The 22,611-nt window shown below is 41.7% G+C and overlaps 1 protein-coding gene across 1 annotated transcript in view; it reads left to right on the forward strand.

The window, feature by feature from the left end:
• Nucleotides 1-21,962, forward strand: part of LOC110538905 (kin of IRRE-like protein 3) — a 300,574-nt gene extending 278,612 nt beyond the window's left edge. The window contains exons 11-16 of the mRNA XM_036937674.2: nt 3,747-3,945; nt 5,806-5,913; nt 6,476-6,559; nt 7,335-7,444; nt 8,090-8,179; nt 20,174-21,962. Of these exons, the coding sequence (XP_036793569.1) occupies nt 3,747-3,945; nt 5,806-5,913; nt 6,476-6,559; nt 7,335-7,444; nt 8,090-8,179; nt 20,174-20,659 (1,077 nt within the window). The 3' untranslated portion in view covers nt 20,660-21,962. The remainder of the gene's footprint in view (nt 1-3,746; nt 3,946-5,805; nt 5,914-6,475; nt 6,560-7,334; nt 7,445-8,089; nt 8,180-20,173) is intronic.
• Nucleotides 21,963-22,611: the final 649 nt, after the last annotated feature.

Consider the following 22,611-nt stretch of genomic DNA (forward strand, 5'->3'; position numbering starts at 1 on the left):
TATACATTTTTTTTTAATCATCAGAAACCTGTGAATTTCTGATTCAGTTGACAGCTTCATTTATAGGTTCGAAGGGCGTGCCGTTTGGAAACATTTAGGCAAAATTTGAGTATACCCACTCATTCAGGCACCACTACCTTCCATATAACAATATTTAACATGATTTTATGTAAAACAACTACAATGAAACAATGTCTTCTGACCTAGAGCCTACCAATTCCTGATGGTGAATGCCAGGGAGTAGAAGTGATTGTCCTCAAGAGTCAGAACAAAGGGTTCGGATGTCATGTTCTTTTTGTCGCCTGGCAGAATATTCAGCCATATTGGTTCCAACCTGAGGATTAGAGAATATGACTCTAAAATGTTAAACAATAATCGAGACACACATGGCACTAAGTTGGCTAGCTAGCTAGCTACTTGATGTAAAACGATACACCACACAATAGGCCTACAGAAGAAAAGCTTTCCTAGCTAGACACAGTATTTTGATCATATACACAGATGATCTACCTATGCTACCTATCTACCTATGCTTTATTTTTATATATATATATTTTTTTAAGCTCAAATTTGATCTGATAATTATTTTTGATAGATCTAAAAGGTGATTATTATGTTTTTGCACATTTGCGAGGCATTGGAAAACCTCCCTGGTCTTTGTGGTTGAATCTATGTTTGAAATGTACTGCTTGACTGAAGGACCTCACAGATAATTGCATGTGTGGGGTACAGAGATGAGGTAGTCAATCAAAAATCATGCTAAACAATAAACACAGAGTCCATGCAACTTAGTAGGTGACTTGTTAAGCACATGTTTACTCTTTACTATTTAGGCTTGTCATAACAAAGGGGTTGAATACTTATTGACTCAAGACATTTCAGCTTTTCATTTTTCATGAATAAAAAATGTAAAATTACAAACGATGACAGTATTGGGTATTGTGTTTAGGCCAGTGACACAAAATCTCAATTTAATAAATTTTAAATTCAGACTGCAACGCAACCAAATGTGGGAAAGTATGAGGTGTGAATACTTTGGAAGGCACGGTATTTCTAAATTGTATCTTCTTAAATTCTGATTTTAAATATAATGCTATCCTTAACCCTAACCTTAACCACACTGCTAACCTTATGCCTAACCCTAGGCTTAAATAAAACAATTTTGACTTGGTGGTTATGGTAACTAGAGACAACCGTTAGAAAACGTTAGCTAAGTAGCTATCTAGCTAATGCTCGACCTAGCATGCATGGGGTTGCTAGCTAACATAATTATGATAGCTAGGTCTATTTGACCTGATAGATAATTAGTAACCTTACTCACAGTTTTACATCAGCCACAACGGCTTAGCCATTTGTCAGACGAAAAGTAATTCCACTCAGCATCAGCTGCGCTGGTAGACTTGCTACAGTTGCAACAGTCCTAATTCACAAGTTTAAAAAAATATCTTTGATCTTCTGGATTTGGTGGGAGAATTAACCCACTCACTGGGTCATATCAATAACTGAACATCAATAAACCAGCATCAACAACCCAACCTTGCTCTTTTTAACAACCCAACTTAGTGACTGGAAACCAGTAAATGGGTCAACCAAACAACCCAGCATTTTTTTAAGTGTAGGGAATAGGGTGCTATTAGGACATAACCCGTGACTTTGTATTGCAGATAGAAGTGGACAGTCATTAAACCCAACCCAAAGGCTCATTATACTTTTTTATCTTTAATAGGTTTTGTTGGTTGGTTTCTGTCAGGTGCCGGTGTGTTGTGAATGTGCGATTGTGGGTGCGTGCCTCGATGCCTGTGTGTGTGTGGTGCGTGCATATACAGTGCCTTGCGAAAGTATTTGGCCCCCTTGAACTTTGTGACCTTTTGCCACATTTCAGGCTTCAAACATAAAGATATAAAACTGTATTTTTTTGTGAAGAATCAACAACAAGTGGGACACAATCATGAAGTGGAACGACATTTATTGGATATTTCAAACTTTTTTAACAAATCAAAAACTGAAAAATTGGGCGTGCAAAATTATTCAGCCCCTTTACTTTCAGTGCAGCAAACTCTCTCCAGAAGTTCAGTGAGGATCTCTGATCTCTGAATGATCCAATGTTGACCTAAATGACTAATGATGATAAATACAATCCACCTGTGTGTAATCAAGTCTCCGTATAAATGCACCTGCACTGTGATAGTCTCAGAGGTCCGTTAAAAGCGCAGAGAGCATCATGAAGAACAAGGAACACACCAGGCACGTCCGAGATACTGTTGTGAAGAAGTTTAAAGCCGGATTTGGATACAAAAAGATTTCCCAAGCTTTAAACATCCCAAGGAGCACTGTGCAAGCGATAATATTGAAATGGAAGGAGTATCAGACCACTGCAAATCTACAAAGACCTGGCCGTCCCTCTAAACTTTCAGCTCATACAAGGAGAAGACTGATCAGAGATGCAGCCAAGAGGCCCATGATCACTCTGGATGAACTGCAGAGATCTACAGCTGAGGTGGGAGACTCTGTCCATAGGACAACAATCAGTCGTATATTGCACAAATCTGGCCTTTATGGAAGAGTGGCAAGAAGGCCATTTCTTAAAGATATCCATAACAAGTGTCGTTTAAAGTTTGCCACAAGCCACCTGGGAGACACACCGAACATGTGGAAGAAGGTGCTCTGGTCAGATGAAACCAAAATTGAATGTGCAACACCCCGAAATACCTGAAGGCGACGTAAACAAAATAATTTGCGTAGCCGGCGCTACACAAATAGCAGAAAAAATATATAAAACATTCATTACCTTTGACGAGCTTCTTTGTTGGCACTCCTATATGCCCCATAAACATCACTATTGGGTCTTTTTTTCGATTAAATCGGTCCATATATACCCAAAATATCCATCTATGGAAACTGTGTGATTCAGAAAAAAACAGTTTCAAAACGCAGCGTCATTTTTTAAAATTAAAAAAGTTGACGATAAACTTTCACAAAACACTTCGAAATACTTTTGTAATCCAACTTTAGGTATTAGTAAACGTTAATAATCTATCAAATTGAACACGGGGCGATGTGTATTCAATAGCTCCACGTCTTCAAATCATGTTCGGGAAATATCTCTTCCAAGACGTCCTTTCGAAGACCGGATGGAATGGAACTCTCTCCTTTGTTTGACCAAGAAATAACTCCCAGGAAATTGACAAGACTGGCGACATCGTGTGGAAGCTGTAGGAATTGCAAAAACCCATTTAATTTGGTGTCCCTCAAACAATACATGCAAGTGGCGCATGGATATTTCTTTCAGTTTTCAGTGACCAGTTTTTCTTGCGCTTTTCGATGAAACACACGCTCTGTTATAGTCACAGCCGTGATTTAACCAGTTTTAACCAGTTTTAAACTTCAAAGTGTTTTCTATCCACACATACTAATCATATGCATATACTATATTCCTGGCATGAGTAGCAGGACGTTGAAATGTTGCGCGATTTTTAACAGAATGTTCGAAAAAGGAGGGGGTAGACTGAAGAGGTTGTTTGAAATATCCAATAAATGTCGTTCTACTTCATGATTGTGTCCCACTTGTTGTTGATTCTTCACAAAAAAATACAGTTTTATATCTTTATGTTTGAGGCCTGAAATGTGGCAAAAGGTCGCAAAGTTCAAGGGGGCCGAATACTTTCGCAAGGCACTGTATGGCTGTGTTACGGTGTGCTTGTGTCCCCATCTGTAACGTATAATTCTCACAGTTTTTTCTGCCAAAGGCCTGGTCGTGGAAGGAGACAGTCTTGGAGTCAGGGACGTCTGGCCGATACACCGTGGAGACGGTGAGCACCGAGGAGGGGGTGATCTCCACCCTCACCATGAGTAACATCGTCCCTGCTGACTTCCAGACCATCTACAACTGCACTGCCTGGAACAGCTTTGGGTCCGACACAGAGATCATTACACTGAAGGAACAAGGTACACAAACTCCCTTTGTACCACTTCAATCAATTCCTCATTCAATCAATGGCAGATGTGTATAAAGATGCCAGCTTTCATGCACTTACCATAAATGCCTTGTTTGCCATGTTATAGCTTTCTCTCTGTTGTTCTAAAGTGTAACCACACTGTGTTTTCTCAGAATGTTTACGCAGTTGTCATGAGCCAAAGACACGACACAGTGGACACGTGTGTTTTTGTATCAAACTGTGTGGTATGTGTTGGTACATGTATGTGGGTGAGAGATTATGGTTTTGAGACAGAGATTTGGGATCTGAGAGAAAGTGGGTAAATTAAAGCGAGAGACAGAGAGAAGAAGAAAGTTTGTGTGTTTTGTGGAAGTACAGTTATGCCTAGGAGAGTAAGGATATTGCCGTGATCACTTCAAGCATGAGGGCAATGACTTCGTGATAAGCCTTTTACTTGGGTAAATGTCAACAATTTAAATCTGTAACGGCATCCAATTTGTAATCTAATTTACGACACCTCAATTGGTTAAAGCTTCAAATATAATTTATTTGAAATATTTATTCTAAATGAGATGATCTCTCATTTATTTCCCCCTTTTTATTAGGTCTCTTCCTTCTAAAGTACTAAACTATCTGTTTTCAAAGGGATCATGGAAATTCCAATTCTGTAACAATTCATTTCAATGGAGGATCTTACTAGAGACAACCTTGCTCTTAAAGTGAATTAATTAACTAGACCTCGACTAGCCACAGGCTTATACACTCATCTTTAAGACAACTCCGTTCAACCAATCAACCCCTGAAGCCTATGAACTTATTCACAACATTTAGAACATCACTTGTTATAAAGTGGTAAACCTCTCAGCCATTTGAAGTAAATGTGCATAATGGGTGTCAAGTGTCAGTGCTGTAAATGGTACTGTAAAAGGTTTTCAAAGTTTGCCATTTGCGAGTTACATTCGCCTTTGCATTAGGAACACCTTCCTAATATTGAGTTGCACTGCCTTTTGTCCTCAGTACAGCCTCAATGCGTCGGGGCATGGACTACAAGCTATTGAAAAGCATTCCTTAGGGATGCTAGCCCAAGTTGACTCCAGTGCTTCCCGCAGTTGTGTCAAGTTGGCTGGATGTCCTTTGGGTGGTGGACCATTCTTAATACACAAGGGAAACTGTTGAGAGTGAAAAAACCCAGCAACATTGCAGTTCTTGACACACTGAAACCAATGCGCATGGCACCTATTACCATATCCTGTTCAAAGGCACTTCAATCTTTTGTCTTGCCCAATCACGTTCTAAACGGCACACATACACAATCCATGTCTCAGTTGTTTTAAGGCTTAAAAATCCTTCTTTATTAACCTGTCTCTCCTTCATCTACACTGATTCACGTGGATTTAACAGGTGACCCCAATAAGTGATCATAGCTTTCACCTGGATTCACCTGGTCAGTTTATGTCAGTGGTTCCCAACTCCGGTCCTCATATACCCCACCAGTACACCTTTTGATTGTAGCCCTGAACAAGTGCACCTGATTAAACTTGTCAACTAACCATCAGGCCATCAATAAATTAATCACCAGGTATGTTTGTCCGGGGCTACAACAACAATGTGTGCTGTTGGGTGTACTCAAGAACTCGATTTGGGAACTATTGGTATTTGACATGGAAAGAGCAGTTTCTAACGTTTTGTACACTCAGTGTATATGACATAATGTAAGACTACTGTGGTTCAAAACAATGTGTCCCTTGATTTTTTTTCTTGCATTAACTGTATGACTGAACCACCCTGTACGGTGTCCATATCAGCCTCAGTCTCATCAGGACTTCTAACATTGACACCGTACCAATGTCTTTCCTCCATGTTTTCTCAGAGTCCCTCCGATTGGCTGTAATCATAGGAGTGGCTGTGGGAGCCTTCCTTGCCCTCATTGTTCTCATGGGCACATTGGGTGCCTTCTGCTGTGCTCGCTTCCAGAGGAGTAAGTGCATTTTGAAACCCTATGCTTTCTGGGACAGCCAAAGAGTTAATTAAAACACCCTTGGTTTCACAGTAAAAGGGTTCAGTTGACGCTCTTAGTTTCACAGTCAAACATGTTTTTTATATGCATATCAATATGTTATGTAGTGCTTAATATGAGTCCCATTGGAATGTTAAGCTTCATGGTTTTAGGATATCAACTCAAGAAATCCTTTGAGATGGGACATAAAGCTGAAGCTATGGTACTTCTATTTCCCTCCCTTTTTATCAAATCTATTGCAAAGTGCACATTTATGGACCTAAAAAGCTGATAGTTAATCTGCAGCCAGACTCTAACATAATACTTATTGCTTGAAGCCGTCTGGTGCCCAAAAGCAATATCCTTATCTGATTTAAAGCCCATCCTATACAGTGGGGTGTCAAGATACAGCACACAGATATCTGATCAATGTAGACTGTTGTTGTTGCTGTTGTTTACAACAGAAGACATTCAGTGTAGAGATACAGCCCACAGATATCCGGTCAATGTTATCTGCTGCTAACCATGTTGTTGTTTACCCCAGAAGATGTTCACCTCGTCATGTCCTCCCTACCCGTCTCCATTGCCTCTTGCCAGAGAGACCTTGCAGGCAAAATGAAAACCGAGAGTAAGTCACCTTTGTATGTAGGTCCCTCCAGGATACTGTAATTCCCTGCATATTATGCGAGGGCTTGCTAATTTGACCAATCACTGCATCTTTTCCTCATAAATCAGTAAAATCAGTGCAATATTATCACATAAAATTGACCCATCACCGCAGTACAAATAGAAGACTGGCAATTTCAACCAATCACTGCACATTTACCGCATATGGTTCAATCAAGCCACAAGTCAACAAACTTTTTCCCTCTGCAGCACATTTTCGCAACAAATTTGACAATCATTGCATATTGCCATTGCAAAATGTCAGAACTAAAATGTCCGTAAACATCACACAAAACCCCAGCTTAATCCTGGAGGGACTGGTATATATGATTGTATATGATTTTACAATGTCAGTGGCTGTCGATAAAGCAATTAGGTTTATTTCACTAGTACCATGCATACATGCTACATACATAAATGTCCATGTGATTAATGTCCATGAACGACAGCAATCACTGCTGTCTGTTTACAGAATAAGAAGCCTGCCAACATAAGGATGGGATTGTACAGTATATGATAATCACCAATTTCAGTGACACTCTAGTAAACAGTCAGTGCCCTATATAAGGTATATAACACATGAATAAGCAGCACGACACCTTTTATAATCTAAACATAAATGCTTCAAGCTCCCATCAAGATATCTGAGCAGCTTTTGAGGCCGTACAAATGTGGTATGATCTAGTGCCAGTTGACTTATGTCAGTGGTACCCATCAGTTTCCCTGTCTCTCTCCAGATCTCAAAGGAGTGGCTTCGGCAAAAAACGACATCCGGGTGGAGATTGTTCACAAGGATCACAACGCAGCTCGGGAAACAGAGGAGCATACAGCCATCAAGCAGATAATGGTAAATTGAACGCTACACTACCTCATCTCTCCTCTCTGCGCGTAATATGCGAGTTCATCGATACACACTGTATGTAGTACATCAGAATCAATTGAAAATGTTATAATCGACAGTTCATTGAAGAGCTTTTTCCATTCTACAGTACATCTACAGGTATAGGATCTTAATTTGAGCCATTTCCCTATAAACAGCAAGAAAATAATCCTGCAGTAAGAGTAAATGTGAGTTATTTTGGGGGGGTTGCTACTTTTTTTGAGGGAAAATCGAATGGAAATTAAACTTTAGCAGACTTTTTAAACCTCAAATACACTACACTTTTTAAACGTCTCCTGCAACAGGGTGACCAAATTAAGATCATACATCTGTATCTAACAGACTTTCTGCAAACACAGGAACCCAAAGAGCTCAAATAGACAGGGAATTTTACTCAGGGATATAGTGTTAAAAAAGAAAAGTGGGTAAACCCTGTCATCTCTCCCAGATGGACAACCATGCTTATTTAGTGTAAATAGGCACTTAAATGCTATTAACTAAAATAAAAGGTGTGTAAACATTGTTGCATGTGTTTACCCCCCACTACATCCCTAATACTACATGCATATCAAACGGCCTGTGAGTGACATGTCTGCTCCCTTGGTGTCTCAGATTGAGCGTGGGGAGTTCCAGGCGCAGGAGTCTGTGCTGAAGCAGCTGGAGGTCCTACAAGAGGAAGAGAAGGAGTTCCAGCACATTAAGGTGGGCACAGAAACAGGCAGAAAGGAGGCAGTGATATAACATTAGTCCTAAAATGTACAGCGAATAAGGTGGGCACAGAGCCAGGTATACAGGGGGCAGTGATACAACATTAGTAGGAATGTCCTAAAATCTACACCATATTGTAGTTCGAGGAGCATGTATTCTATTCAGTTAGTACTCCTATTCTGTTTGTTATTTTTCCACCACAAAGAATGACTCTGGGTATTTCTGCTCAGATTTAAGGAATGTTAGATATTTTCTGCATATGCCTCATCTCCCACCGCTGGTGTGTTTCGCCAAAGAGCTCTATTTTCACGTCATTTGGCAATTGCACTGGTTCCAATCAAAGTGCCAATGCCGTTTAGTAAACTCTAGGCGTGTACATTTGTTAAATGACATAAAAATAAAGCTCTTTGGCCACACACCAGTGGTGGGTTTGGCATGGAGAGAAGGATGCATATGCAGAAAAGTACCTCATACCTACAGTAAAATATGGTGGTGGATATTTTATGTTATGGGGCTATTTTGCTTCCACTGGTCCTGGGGCCTTTGTTATGGTCAACAGCATCATGCACTATACCCAGTACCAGGAAAGTTTTGCCAAAAACCTGGCCACAAGTGGATCTTCCAGCAAGACAATAACCCCATGTACATGAAAACCCACAAATAAATGGTTAATTGACCACAAAATCAACATTTTGCAATGGCCATCTCAGTGTCCGGGCTTGAACCCCATTGAAAACCTGAGGTTTTGAATTGATTTAGGGCAGCCATAAGCACAGACAAAGGATATCAATGAACTGGAAATAGTATGTATGGACGAATGCTCTCAGATCCCTTCCAATGTGTTCTTCAATCTCAAAAAAACATTTTAGAAAAAGGCTCAGTGTCGTTATCCTCGCAAGGGGAGGGTGCTGGAGTATTGAAAACAGGGGATCCAATAATTGATTTTGATAAACCAAATCTTTCTCCGAGCAATTGTACTGGTATAAAATAATATTATTCTTGTTTTTTAGCGGACATCACAGCTCAGTCTTTTTTGGTCATCTTTATCAAGGGATCAAAACATTTTGGATCCCACTGTATATAACCAAGTATCATATGCGGGAGGAAAGATTCATCCAAATGCATTAAGAGGTCACCATCATTATTGTGGATAAGGAGTAGGATTGTGGGGTATGTAGGCTGTTCAGTGGTCTGTAATTGACAGAGTAAAATGTGTGCTCTATTGCAGTATGAACCATTAAAGGGTTAGTCCACATAAAACAAAGATCTACTCTTTTTTTGACTTATGGTATTGTCAGTTCATCCAAACATTTAAGCCCATTGGCATAGCTCAAACTGTTTGAATGAAATGACAACAGACTAGGTCATCCGGAAATAGGAATATCATTTGGGATATTGGAAACTTCCACTTTCAAAGGCTTAATTTGAGCCTGTTCCATGACACCTTTGAACCTTGACTCTGACTCTTATCTGTGAGGCTACCCCTTCTCTATCTCCCAGGTCAGATGTGTTATCTGCTGATATATTCCAATAAATCTTCCTCTTCCTCGGCTAATTCAATTCCCACCCTTGATTTTCTGCTGCTTGGTGTACCATCCTGTCATGATCGTCGTAAGAACATTCGGACCAAAGCGCAGCGTGATATGGGTTCCACATATTATTTGAAGTGAAACGTACAAAACAATAAAGAACAAACGAAACGTGATGTCAATGAAGTGCTCACAGGAAATTACACAAAAACAAGATCCCGCAAAACACAGTGGGGAAATGGCTGCCTAAATATGATCCCCAATCAGAGACAACGATAAACAGCTGCCTCTGGTTGGGAACCATACCAGGCCAACATAGAAATATAACAACCTAAATTACCCACCTTAGTCACACCCCGACCTAACCAACATAGAGAATACAAGGCTCTCTATGGTCAGGGTGTGACACATCCCTTTTATCTAGCCATCTAACTAATAACTAATAGTTATTTGCAATAGCCCCCAGCCACAAATACAGAATCTGCTTGCTCTGACAGCAAAATTAGTATTTTTCCGCCTTTGGAATGTCGGCAGGCAAAGTTTATCTCCCTCCTCCAGGAATCAAACAATCAGTTAATTCCAAGAAAGGAAATGGAGTAACAGAGAGAATAAGAGATGGAAGGGGGAAAAAAACACTTTACACACGTAGGCCGTGACCTAAAAAACTGCTGTGGTAATTTTTCCACATACAGTATGCTGCTCCTACATGTGATATCATCAAGGCCATTTAATTGGCTGATAGCAGGATTTATTTGTCCTCGTGGGAGGTGACTATTTCACACCCCAAAAGCAAGTAATCTATTTTTCACGTTGGCACGCATCAGCCTGTTTCTTCGTTTTCCCATCATTCTTATGAATAGCAGTTCATTTGGATGTGACTGACCTTGGTTCACAAAAAGGCAAGCATTTGAATACATGAGAAACAATGGGTGTTGCTGTGTCACAGCTTGAGACCACCTAGGATTAGGGCATAAATACCTGTTGATGAAGCCTGACATATAAGTCAAGTTTATACTCTGCTTATGCACTCCAGGGTGAAGTTTCCCCTAGGTACAGATCTAGGATCCCCTTACCCTTCCCCATTTCTTACCTTAACAATTAGTGTGGGAAATGTCAAACGGACCCTTTACCCTACTCTGTGTTGATGCTCTTTGTTGAAGAAACAGCTGGGGGATCAACCTCACACAGAACACCAATAATGTAAGTGGTGCCTCAAAGTATTTATATTTCATCATTAAGTACATATATTCACAACCAAAACGATGCAGCATAACTCTTCCCGGTTCAAATGAAAGCCAATGACTGGCTCATCAAAGGAGGAATGGCAGAAATGAGATGTTTCTGTATGACTGTGCTGACACAGATAAAGGGAACAGATGAGCCTCTTTCAAACTGTAATCATCAATCTTTCAGTGAGTTATCTTTTTATTAAAAAAAAATGTATTTCAACTTTATTTAAGTAGGCAAGTCAGTTTAAGAACAAATTCTTATTCACAATGACGACTTACCAAAAAGCAAAAGACCATCTGCGGAGACGGGGGCTGGGTAAAAAAAGAAAAGTAGGACAAAACACCCCATCACGACAAGAGACACCACAACAATACATAAAAAGAGACCTAAGAAAACAACACAGCATGGCAGCAACACATGACAACACAGCATGGTAGCAATACAACATGACAACAACACAGTGGCAACACAACATGGCAGCAGCACAACATAGCAGTAGCACAAAACATGGTACAAACATTTGGGCACAGCCACAAAGGGCACAGCACAAAGGGCAAAGAGGTAGAGACAACAATACCTCACATGAAGCAGCCACAAGTGTCCATGATTGAGTCTTTGAATGAAGAGGTGGAGATAAAACTTTCCAGTTTGATTGTTTTTGGCAGCTCGTTCCCGTCGCTAGTTGCAGCTAACTGAAAATTGGAACAACCCAGGGATGTGTGTGCTTTGAGGACCTTTAACAGAATGTGTCTGGCAGAACGGGTGTTGTATGTGATAGCGGGAAGTGAGGCCTAAGAGGGTTTTATAAATAAGCATCATCCAGTGGGTCTTGCAATGGGTAGAAATCAGTGGAGGCTGGTGACTTGACAAATTAAGGAAGATGGGAGACCCACGGTATAGGCGCAGAATGCACGCAGACCACAAAGTGTGCTTCAAAAATCATCAAAGATTAATTATTTTAACCTAAAGCATTTAATATAGACATTTATAATACAATATTGTGGGGAAGGGGAATGAGAGGGCTACTTACAGTGTTGGAAAGGGATCGCAGCAGTGATTGAATGAGGGTGTATGGCATGAGTTGAGGTGTTCAGAGGACAGGACTTTACTGGGAAGACAAAAAACAATGACACGGGACAATACACAGTTAGACAACATAGCTAAGAATGAGTTAGTCTAAAGCAAGGAGTAAAATCTTTGTGTAGTAACGTATTGTGTAATAATGTGTAGTAATTGTGATTGATTCTATATACAGTAAGGTGAAAAAATTGATAGGGGTACTCACAGTGCTTGGAAGGGAAACATTCAATGTGCCTGTGGATGAGTGGGCACATGAAACGTATTGGCTTCAGTTAATTTATTTATTTCACCTTTATTTAACCAGGTACGCCAGTTGAGAACAAGCTCTCCTTTACAACTGCGACCTGGCCAAGATAAAGCAAAGCAGTGCGACAAACACAACACAGAGTTACACATTGGATAAACAAATGTACAGTCAATAACACAATAGAAACATATATTTACAGTGTGTGCAAATGTAGTAAGATTAGAGAGGTAAGGCAATAAAATAAATAAATAAAATCCACACCTATTTAGGCGAGGTGCTGGCTAGCTGAGTGAAACACTTGATCGTACACTATCCATTTATGTTTTATGTATGCTATTTTAATATGAGAATTAACCAATGATATCAGGCAACACCTGGTCATGATTAGACACCTGTGTGTCTTTTGACACTATATAAATTAGTCATCCTGCCCTGATGAAGACAGCTTGTCTGTCGAAACATTGGACATAAATAGCAACAAGAACAAAAAATATCAATATGGGGATGAGGTAGTTGGGTGTGCTAATGATAGATAGCTGTGTACAGGTACAGTGCCTTGCGAAAGTATTCGGCCCCCTTGAACTTTGCGACCTTTTGCCACATTTCAGGCTTCAAACATAAAGATATAAAACTGTATTTTTTTGTGAAGAATCAACAACAAGTGGGACACCATCATGAAGTGGAACGACATTTATTGGATATTTCAAACTTTTTTAACAAATCAAAAACTGAAAAATTGGGCGTGCAAAATTATTCAGCCCCCTTAAGTTAATACTTTGTAGCGCCACCTTTTGCTGCAAGTCGCTTGGGGTATGTCTCTATCAGTTTTGCACATTGAGAGACTGACATTTTTTCCCATTCTTCCTTGCAAAACAGCTCGAGCTCAGTGAGGTTGGATGCGACCAAGCGACTTACAGCTGTAATCGCAGCAAAAGGTGGCGCTACAAAGTATTAACTTAAGGGGGCCGAATAATTTTGCACGCCCAATTTTTCAGTTTTTGATTTGTTAAAAAAGTTTGAAATATCCAATAAATGTCGTTCCACTTCATGATTGTGTCCGACTTGTTGTTGATTCTTCACAAAAAAATACAGTTTTATATCTTTATGTTTGAAGCCTGAAATGTGGCAAAAGGTCGCAAAGTTCAAGGGGGCTGAATACTTTCGCAAGGCACTGTAGGTCTATAACAGTTTGGGTCTAGTGTGTCTCCCCCTTTGAAGAGGGGAATGACCGCGGCAGCTTTCCAATCTTTGGGGATCTCAGACGATACGAAAGAGGTTGAACAGGCTAGTAATAAGGGTTGCAACAATTTCGGCTGATCATTTTAGAAAGAGTGGATCTAGATTGTCTAGCCCAGCTGATTTGTAGGGATCCAGATTTTGCAGCTCTTTCAGAACATCAGCTCTCTGATTTTGGGTGATGGAGAAGTGTGTGTGGGGGGGAGGGGGGACTTGGGCAAGTTGCTGAGGAGGGTGCAGAGCTGTTGGTCAGGGTAGGGGTAACCAGGTGGAAAGCAAGGCCAGACGTAGGGAAATGCTTATTGAAATGATCGATTATTGTAGATTTATCGGTGCTTATGCTTATTGAAATAGTCGATTATCGTGGATTTATCGGTGTTGACAGTGTTTCCTAGCCTCAGTGCGGTGGACAGCTGGGAGGTGTTCTTATTCTCCATGGACTCTACAGTGTCCCAGAACTTTTTGGAATTAGTCCTAAAAAAGCTAGCCTTATCTTTCCTAGCTGACTGTGAATATTGGTTCCTGACTTCCCTGAAAAAGTGCATATCGCGGGGGCTATTCGATGCTAATGCAGTACGCCACAGGATGTTTTTGTGCTGGTCAAGGGCAGTAAAGTCTGGGGTGAACCAAGGGCTATATTTCTTCTTAGTTCTACATTTTTTGAATGAGGCATGCTTATTTAAGATGGTGAGGAAAGCACTTTTAAAGAGCAACCAGGCACCCTCTACTGAAGGGAAGAAGGTCAATATCCTTCCAGGATACCCGGGCCAGGTCGATTAGAAAGTGTTTTAGGGAGCATTTGACAGTGATGAGGGGTGGTCGGTTGATTGCGGACCCATTACGGACGCAGGCAATGAGGCAGTGATCACTGAGATCCTGGTTGTAGACAGAAGAGGTGTATTTAGAGGGCAAGTTGTTCAGGATGATATCTATGAAGGTGCTCATGGTTACGGATTTAGGGTTGTACCTGGTAGGTTCCTTGATAATTTGTGTGAGTTTGAGGGCATCTAACTTAGATTGTAGGACGGCCTGTTAAGCATATCCCAGTTTAGGTCACCTAACAGGACAAACTCTGAAGATAGATGGGGGGGCAATCAATTCTCATATGGTGCCCAGGGTGAGAGACTTATTTCTGGAAAGGTGGATTTTTAAAAGTAGAAGCTCAAATTGTTTGGGCACAGACCTGGATAGTATAACAGAACAATGCAGGCTATCTCTGCAGTAGATTGCAACTACGGTAATTATGTCAGGAGAAAGTTGACAATGGTTGTGGAGTGGAGTACTCATCACCTCTTAATCTGGGAACATATGGGAACTTAGCTGTAAATACAGCAGACACATGGTTAGCAGATGTTAATGCGAGTGTAGCGAAATGCTTGTGCTTCTAGTTCCGACCATGCAGTAATATCTAGCAGGTAATCTTACAATTTCACAACAACTGCCTTTTACACACAAGTGTTAAGGAATGAATAAGAATATGTACATATAAATATATGGATGAGCGATGGCCGAACGTCATAGGCAAGATGCAGTAGATGGTGTAGAGTACAGTATATACATATGAGATGAGTAATGTATGGTATGTAAACATTATATAAAGTGGCATTGTTTAAAGTGACTAGTGATACATTTATTATATCCAATTTTGTATTATTAAAGTGGCTAGAGATTTGAGTCAGGATGTTGGCAGCAGCCACTCAATGTTAGTGATGGCTGTTTAACAATCTGATGGCCTTGACATTGAAGCTGTTTTTCAGGCTCTTGATCCCAGCTTTGATGCACCTGTACTGACCTCTCCTTCTGGATGATAGCGGTGTGAACAGGCAGTGGCTCAGGTAGCTGTTGTCCTTGATGATATTTTTGGCCTTCCTGTGACATCAGGTTGTGTAGGTGTCCTGGAGGGCAGGTAGTTTGCCACCGGTGATGCGTTGTGCAGACCTCACTACCCTCTGGAGAGTCTTATAGTTGTTTGCGGAGCAGTTGCAGTACCAGGCGGTGATACAGCCTGACAGGATGCTTTCGATTGTGCATCTGTAAAGATTTGTGAGTGTTTTTGGTGAATAATATCTTCAGCCTCCTGACGCTGTCTGTGTGGGGGGACCATTTCAGTTTGTCCGTGATGTGTACGCCGAGGAACTTTCCACCTTCTCCACTACTGTCCCATTGATGTGGATAGGGGGGTGCACCCTCTGCTGTTTACTGAAGTCCACGATCATCTCCTTTGTTTTGTTGACGATGAGTGTGAGGATATTTTCCTGACACCACACTACGAGGGACCTCACCTCCTCCCTGTAGGCCGTCTTGTCGTTATTGGTAATCAAGCCTACCACTGTAGTGTCGTCTGCAAACTTGATGATTGAGTTGGAGGCATGCATGGCCATACAGTCATAGGTGAACAGGGAGTACAGGAGAGGGCTGAGAAGGCACCCTTGTTGGGCCCCAGTGTTGAGGATCAGCGGGGTGGAGATGTTGCTTCCTACCCTCACCACCTGGGGGCGTCCCGTCAGAATGTCCAGGACCCAGTTGCACATGGCGGGGTTGAGACCCAGGGTCTAGAGCTTAATGACGAGTTTGGAGGGTACTCTGGTGTTAAATGCTGAGCTGTAGTTGATGAACAGCATTCTTACATAGGTATTCCTATTGTCCAGATGTGTTAGGGCAGTGTGCAGTGTGATTGTGATTGCGTCGTCTGTGGACCTATTGGGGCGGTAAGCAAATTGGAGTGGGTCTAGGGTGTCAGGTAGGGTGGAGGTGATATGATCGTTGACTCTCAAAGCACTTCATGATGATGGAAGTGAGTGCTATGGAGCGATAGTCGTTTAGCTCAGTTAACTTAGCTTTCTTGGGAACAGGAACAATGGTGGCCCTCTTGATGCATGTGGGAACAGCAGACTGAGATATGTCCGTAAACACATTAGCCAGCTGGTCTGCGCATGCTCTGAGGGGGCTAGAGATGCCGTCTGGGCCGGCAGCCTTGCAAGGGTTAGCACGTTTAAATGTTTTACTCACGTTGGCTGAAGGAGAGGAGAGCCCGCAGGTTTTGATAGCGGGCCGTGTCGGTGGCACTGTATTGTCCTCAAAGCGCGCAAAGAAGTTGTTTACTTTGTCTGGGAGCAAGACATTGGGGTCCGCGATGGACCTGTTTTTTTTTGTAGTCCATGATTGACTGTAGACCCTGCCACATACCTCTCGTGTCCGAGCCGTTGAATTGTGACTCTACTTTGTCTCTATGCTGATGCTTAGCTTGTTTGATTGCTTTGCGAAGTGAATAGCTACACTGTTTGTATTCGGTCATGTTTCCGGTTGCATTGCCCTGATTAAAAGCAGTTGTTTGCGCGAATGCTGCCATCAGTCTACGATTTCTGGTTTGGGAAGGTTTTAATAGTTGCCGTGGGTACAACATCACCGATGCACTTACTAATAAACTCGCTCACCAAATCAGCATATACATCAATGTTGTTCGACGCTATCTGGAACATATCCCAGTCCATGTGATCGAAGCAATCTTGAAGCGTGGAATCAGATTGGTCAGACCAGCATTGAACAGACTTGAGCACGGGCGTTTCCTGTTTTAATTTCTGTCTATAGTCTGGGAGCAACAAAATGGAGTCGTCGTCAGATTTTACAAAAGGAGGGCGAGGGAGGTCTTTGTATGCGGCACGGAAGTTAGAGTAGCAATGATCCAGAATTTTGCCGGCCCGGGTCGAGCATTAGATATGCTGATAAAATTTAGGGAGACTTGTTTTCAGATTAGCCTTGTTTGACTGTGGAAATAATTACAATGTATGTCTAAGGAAGGGGATGAGGCATACCGGCCTTCTAGGTTTTGTATTGAAGTCAATGAAGCCAGAGGAGAACGGAAGCTAGCTGTCCACCATGGTGCTAGCCCAGACAGCATTGTTGAAGTTACTGTAGACCTTCATTGCAAAACAGTGTATTTTAAACATTTACTTGGTGACATGAATATGTTGAGTATATTGAGTTCTATCTAAATAGGATGACTTTAATGTTTCACTATTTTAATTTTATGAAATTTCACTGAGGAGGATGGTCCTCCCATTCCTCCTCTGAGGAGCCTCCGCTGGTAGAAAGAGATGACCAGTTTACAGAGGATTATAGAGTGCGGTGATGTGTCCTATAAGGAGCATTGGTGGAAAATCTGATGTCCGAATGGTAAAGAACGTCTAGCCGCTCAAGAGCACCCTTACCTGACGATCTATAAATTACATCTCCGTAATCTAGCATGGGTAGGATGGTCAGATGAGTCAGGGATCATTTGGCAGCTGGGGTGAAAGAGGAGTGATTACGAAACCGAGGCTAGATTTAACCTTAGCCTGCAGCTTGGATATGTGTTGAGAGAAGGACAGTGTACCGTCTAGCCATACTTGTATGAGGTGACTACCTCAAGCTCTAATCCCTCAGAGGTAATAATCACACCGGGGGGGAGAAGGGCATTCCTCTTACCGAACCACATTTATATATTTTTTATTTGACATTAATTTAACTAGGCAAGTCAGTTAAGAAGACATTCTTATTTACAATGACGGCCTACCCCGGCCAACCCCGGACGACGCTGGGCCAATTGTGTGCCGCCCTATGGGACTCCCAGTCACGGCCGGATGTGATAGAGCCTGGAATCAAACCAGAGACTGTAGTGACGTCTTTTGCACTGAGATGCAGTGCCTTAGACCGCTGCGCCATTCGGGAGCCCAATGTTAATGTGACCTTTGCTTTGGAGGTGTTTCACAACAAGGTTAAGGGCAGAGAAAGCTTGTTGGACACTAAGAAAGCTTTGTCGTAGAGCATCGGGGCTAGTCGCATTAGAAGGGCTGGGAAATTAGGACATTTTGGATGGGCAAGGAGGCATGGATGAGTCAAATAGAAATCCTGTCTTAATGAAGTAGGGATTAAAGAGCTCAGTCATGCTCTCCTTGTCAGTAAAAACAACAACATTAAAGGGAGGAGGGCAGCTGTGTGGAGGAGGGTTTATTCTCCAGGTCTTTCACCGGATTCCAGAACTTCTTGGGGTTAGACTCACAGAGAGAACTGCTCCTTTGGCCTTCTGGACAGCCTGCGTGCACTTATTTATAATTTTTCTGAACGAAAGCAAGTCAGCCTGAGTATGTGTGTGCTGAGCTTTTTCCTAAATGAAATTCTTGGGGTGGAGTAACTGCCAGATCACGGTCGAACCAGGGGCTGAACCTCTTTTTAATTCTAATTTTCTTTACAGGGTTGTTTTAACAATATCACTAAAAATATAAAAAGAAGGTCCAAGTGTCTTCGACAGAGGGAATCAAGCTGATCCTATACCAATTTACTAGAGGCCAGGTTATGAAGGAAGGCTTGTTCATTAAAGTCTGACAAATCAAAACAGGTCGTTTAACAGAGCAGCCATTACGAGCACAGGCTGTAAAACAGTGATCACTAAGGTCGTTACAGAAAAACACTAAAACCTATCAGGATTATTTGTGAGAATAACATCAAGGAGAGTACACTTTTCTGCCTGTTTTGGATTGGTAATAATCTGAGAAAGAGTTCGGGAGTCCCGTTGCTTTAGGACTTGTGGTTCAGGTGGTTTAAGCATGTTCCAGTTTAGGTCACATAGCATGAGAAATTCATACTTAGTGTAAGGGGCCAAGAGAGAGATTAGGGCAGGTAGGGTGTAGGCCGGCTGATGGTGGATGGTAGTAACACACAGCAACAGTCAACAAAGAGCTATTTGAATGGTTAAAGCCAGCAAATCAAATTGTTTGGGGAAATATTTGGTGGAGACTACAGAGCACTGAAGGTGTTCCTTGGTAAAGATTGACACTCCACCACCTTGGAAGATCTGTCTTGCCGAAAAAGGTTCTAACCAGAAAGGTTAGTATCATTGTTCAAAACCTTCTGTCTTAACCACGTCTCAGTAATGACCAACACATCTGGATTGTAGTTGTGAACCCACACTTTCAATTTATACATTTTAGGTAATAAGATTCTTGCGTTAACGTGCAGAAAACCCAGGCTTTTACGAGAGCAGAAATAGTAGTTGGGCCAGGGTGTACATGCACATTTCCACAGCAGAGGACATGGAAAGCTCTGTAGTGTTGCTTTTCTATGACATTTGAATGTTCATCAGATGGTAACAATTGGTAACAATATTGTACAGAAATTTCATCAGATAACATGAACACAAAGCCGATGAGAGGTGGTTAGAATAGGATCGGAGGCCAAGAGTCCGTGTAAACAATAGAGTCAGAGTTGAGAGTGTAGGAACAAACATTGTCTGTCCCATGTTTCGGTTTAAATCAGCAAGTTCATAGTCAACAAAGCATGCAGGAGTCATGGTACAAAAAGCATAAAATATTCTACACACAACACTGTTTGATGTTGTTTAGTTTAGGTGACTTGCTCCAATTCCACACAATGCTTCTCTTGATCGGACACTAGACCTGAGCACCCAGTGACTCTCGGCAATACTGGCAACATGCATTTCATTCCTATCACCATTGTGCCTAATGAAAAAATTTGTTTAGATAGGAACTTGTTCTTTGGCTAACAATGACCAGTTCGATCACGATAACAACTAACAAAATAGTAGCAGTACTGACATGCCTTACATTTGTCTCCTATCCTTACACTAAATGAACACCTCCCTTTGTGTCTTTGTCCCCTCTCCTCCACAAGGATCCAACCAATGGCTATTACAGTGTCAATACCTTCAAGGAGCACCATGGCACCCCGACTATGTCAATGACCGCCAACCAGACCAGCGGCGCTGAGGTCAGGAACCCTTTGGCTTCTTCTTCATCCACCATGGGAAAGCAGCGTGTGCCTACGGGCATGTCCTTCACAAACATCTACAACACGCTAGGTGCTGGGCCCAACCGCCTGTACGACTACAGCCAGCGCTTCGTGCTTGGCATGGGCAGCAGCTCTATCGAGTTGTGCGAGCGCGAGTTCCAGCGAGGCTCACTTAGTGACTCCAACTCCTTCATCGACACGCAGTGTGACAGCAGCGTGAGCAGCTACAGCAAGCAGGACGGCTACGTGCAGTTTGACAAGGACAGCAAGGCCTCGGCAGCCTCCTCATCTTCCCACTACTCGCAGTCGTCCTCGCAGAACTCAGACCAGACTCGGCCGCTGCAGAAACGCATGCAGACCCATGTGTAATGGCAGAAGGAGCAATGGCTGGGGGTGGGTTCGGACGGGTTGGGTCGAGGATAGCACCTTTAGACACTTTAAGGAACACTGTCTGACTGGTATACAGTGCTATTTTTTGTTTGGTTTGTACTCTGGTCCACCCGAGGGAGATGATGCAGTATTCCACCTTTGGCAGACGGTGGGCAACTGCGGTGTCCATATTAGGACAGCCTGAAATCCTGCTGAGACTGAGGCTGTCATAATATGGACATTGTACGTACAACTCTTTTTACATGTTACTTGGATTACATGTGGTACACTCTATTCCCCTTGAAACAAGCTTTTCAAACAAAAAAGATCATAACCTTGAGAGCTACAATTGGTGGAAAAAAAGATGACAATCAGAAGTCCACTTCCTAAATGAAAAATGCTCTGCTGTTGTCCCCTATTCTGTTTCAGCTAGTGGACTGCCTCAAAATGCACAGCTGTAGGTATTATTCACACGTCTGTGTCGATAAGTTCCAGAATTGTTTAAAAGTTTATTTTCATTATGGAGGAAGACAAACTCTTGGGCCTATGTTCAGCTGCCCGGTTGGGGTTTGAAGCACAAAGGGGTATTGTTAAAAACCACCCGAGGCATTTCTTGTACGTGCAAAAAAAATATCCTTCGATGGATAATGAAACCTCTGAGGAAATATGGTGTTAGCGGCAGGCAATGTAATAAAGACGAACACTTTGCCAATTGGCTGACCTGCAGGTCTAATAGCCCGACACCTGGACAACTTTAATTCTCAACGGATTATAGATTTTGTCCCTTTTGGTTATCTAGGTAAATTCTATATTTTGCTCCTTTATTTTGGATTTATGGTGATATTTTTGCCTTTTTGATGTATGCCTTGTGAAAGTTCATTACTGAGTCACAGATCATAGATAAATGCATGGAGAAGTGGATGTGTCATACTGTTGTACTACTTCACTTGAGCTGACTTTTCAATTGCTTTGTTCACTCACAAACCATCAGTTCCTGGAACCGTTTTTCTTCTTCTGAAAGGACAGTGTCATATTTACACATCAGAGAAAGGGTCAAGGACCTTATCATCTGTACTTTTCCATTCAATGTGAGACACTTGCAGCCTGATCTTATATGTGTGAGCAGATAGCTGTGGAGCCAAATACAATGTCATCTCTGCCGGAGCTGTTCTAATATTTGTGGCTTGCCATACTTAGCTGATATCGTGTTGTTTACACTGGAGCTCTGTAAATCCAGCATTTTTGTGTACTGTGATTTGACCACTAAATGACGGCGATGAAGATAAAGTAACTTTTTTCTGTCTGTTGCCTCTGTGGTTACAATGACTTGGTGCCCACTGTTTTAAGTTGTCTCTCAAATGGTACTACTCAGTTTGAAGTGACAATTAGGTGGTTCTGTTCAAGAGTAAATACTGAAGGTGGTTAGCAAACAATATAATTAATATTTACTACAGTAGGCCCTAAAACATAGGAACTCGTTGAGAATGTAGGTCGTTTGGAACATAAATGTCTGTAACTTTGAATTCCGCTTTATAGAAAAATAATGATTGCATATTTACATGTGTTTTACTTTTACATATCCCAGTTTGATATTGTCAGTTCGGTTGATCAATCAGTCTGTAACACTGGGGTTTGTGTCTGAGGTCCTACTGTAATAGGACTTCATTAAATAATTAATTAAATAATAATTGATCAATATAACAATATGATGAAGGTTGCGTGGGATCTTTTGGGATTTTAAGTTGAGAGTGCCAATATGAGCATCCTCACAGTGCAGCATTGTCTCATACAACAAAAAGTCAACAAATCATAATTCCTCTCAACTACGTTCAAAAGCAAACGACTCATTTGGGTAACAGTTTCCAATCATTAATAAGGCGTTTGTTAATTATCTAATTGCAAAGCATTACACCAATATAAACAATCACCAGTATGTAATTTATAAACCAAAT

Source organism: Oncorhynchus mykiss, chromosome 12 (assembly GCF_057628025.1).
Source record: "Oncorhynchus mykiss isolate SJ-2025 chromosome 12, ASM5762802v1, whole genome shotgun sequence".
Lineage (NCBI taxonomy): Eukaryota > Metazoa > Chordata > Actinopteri > Salmoniformes > Salmonidae > Oncorhynchus > Oncorhynchus mykiss.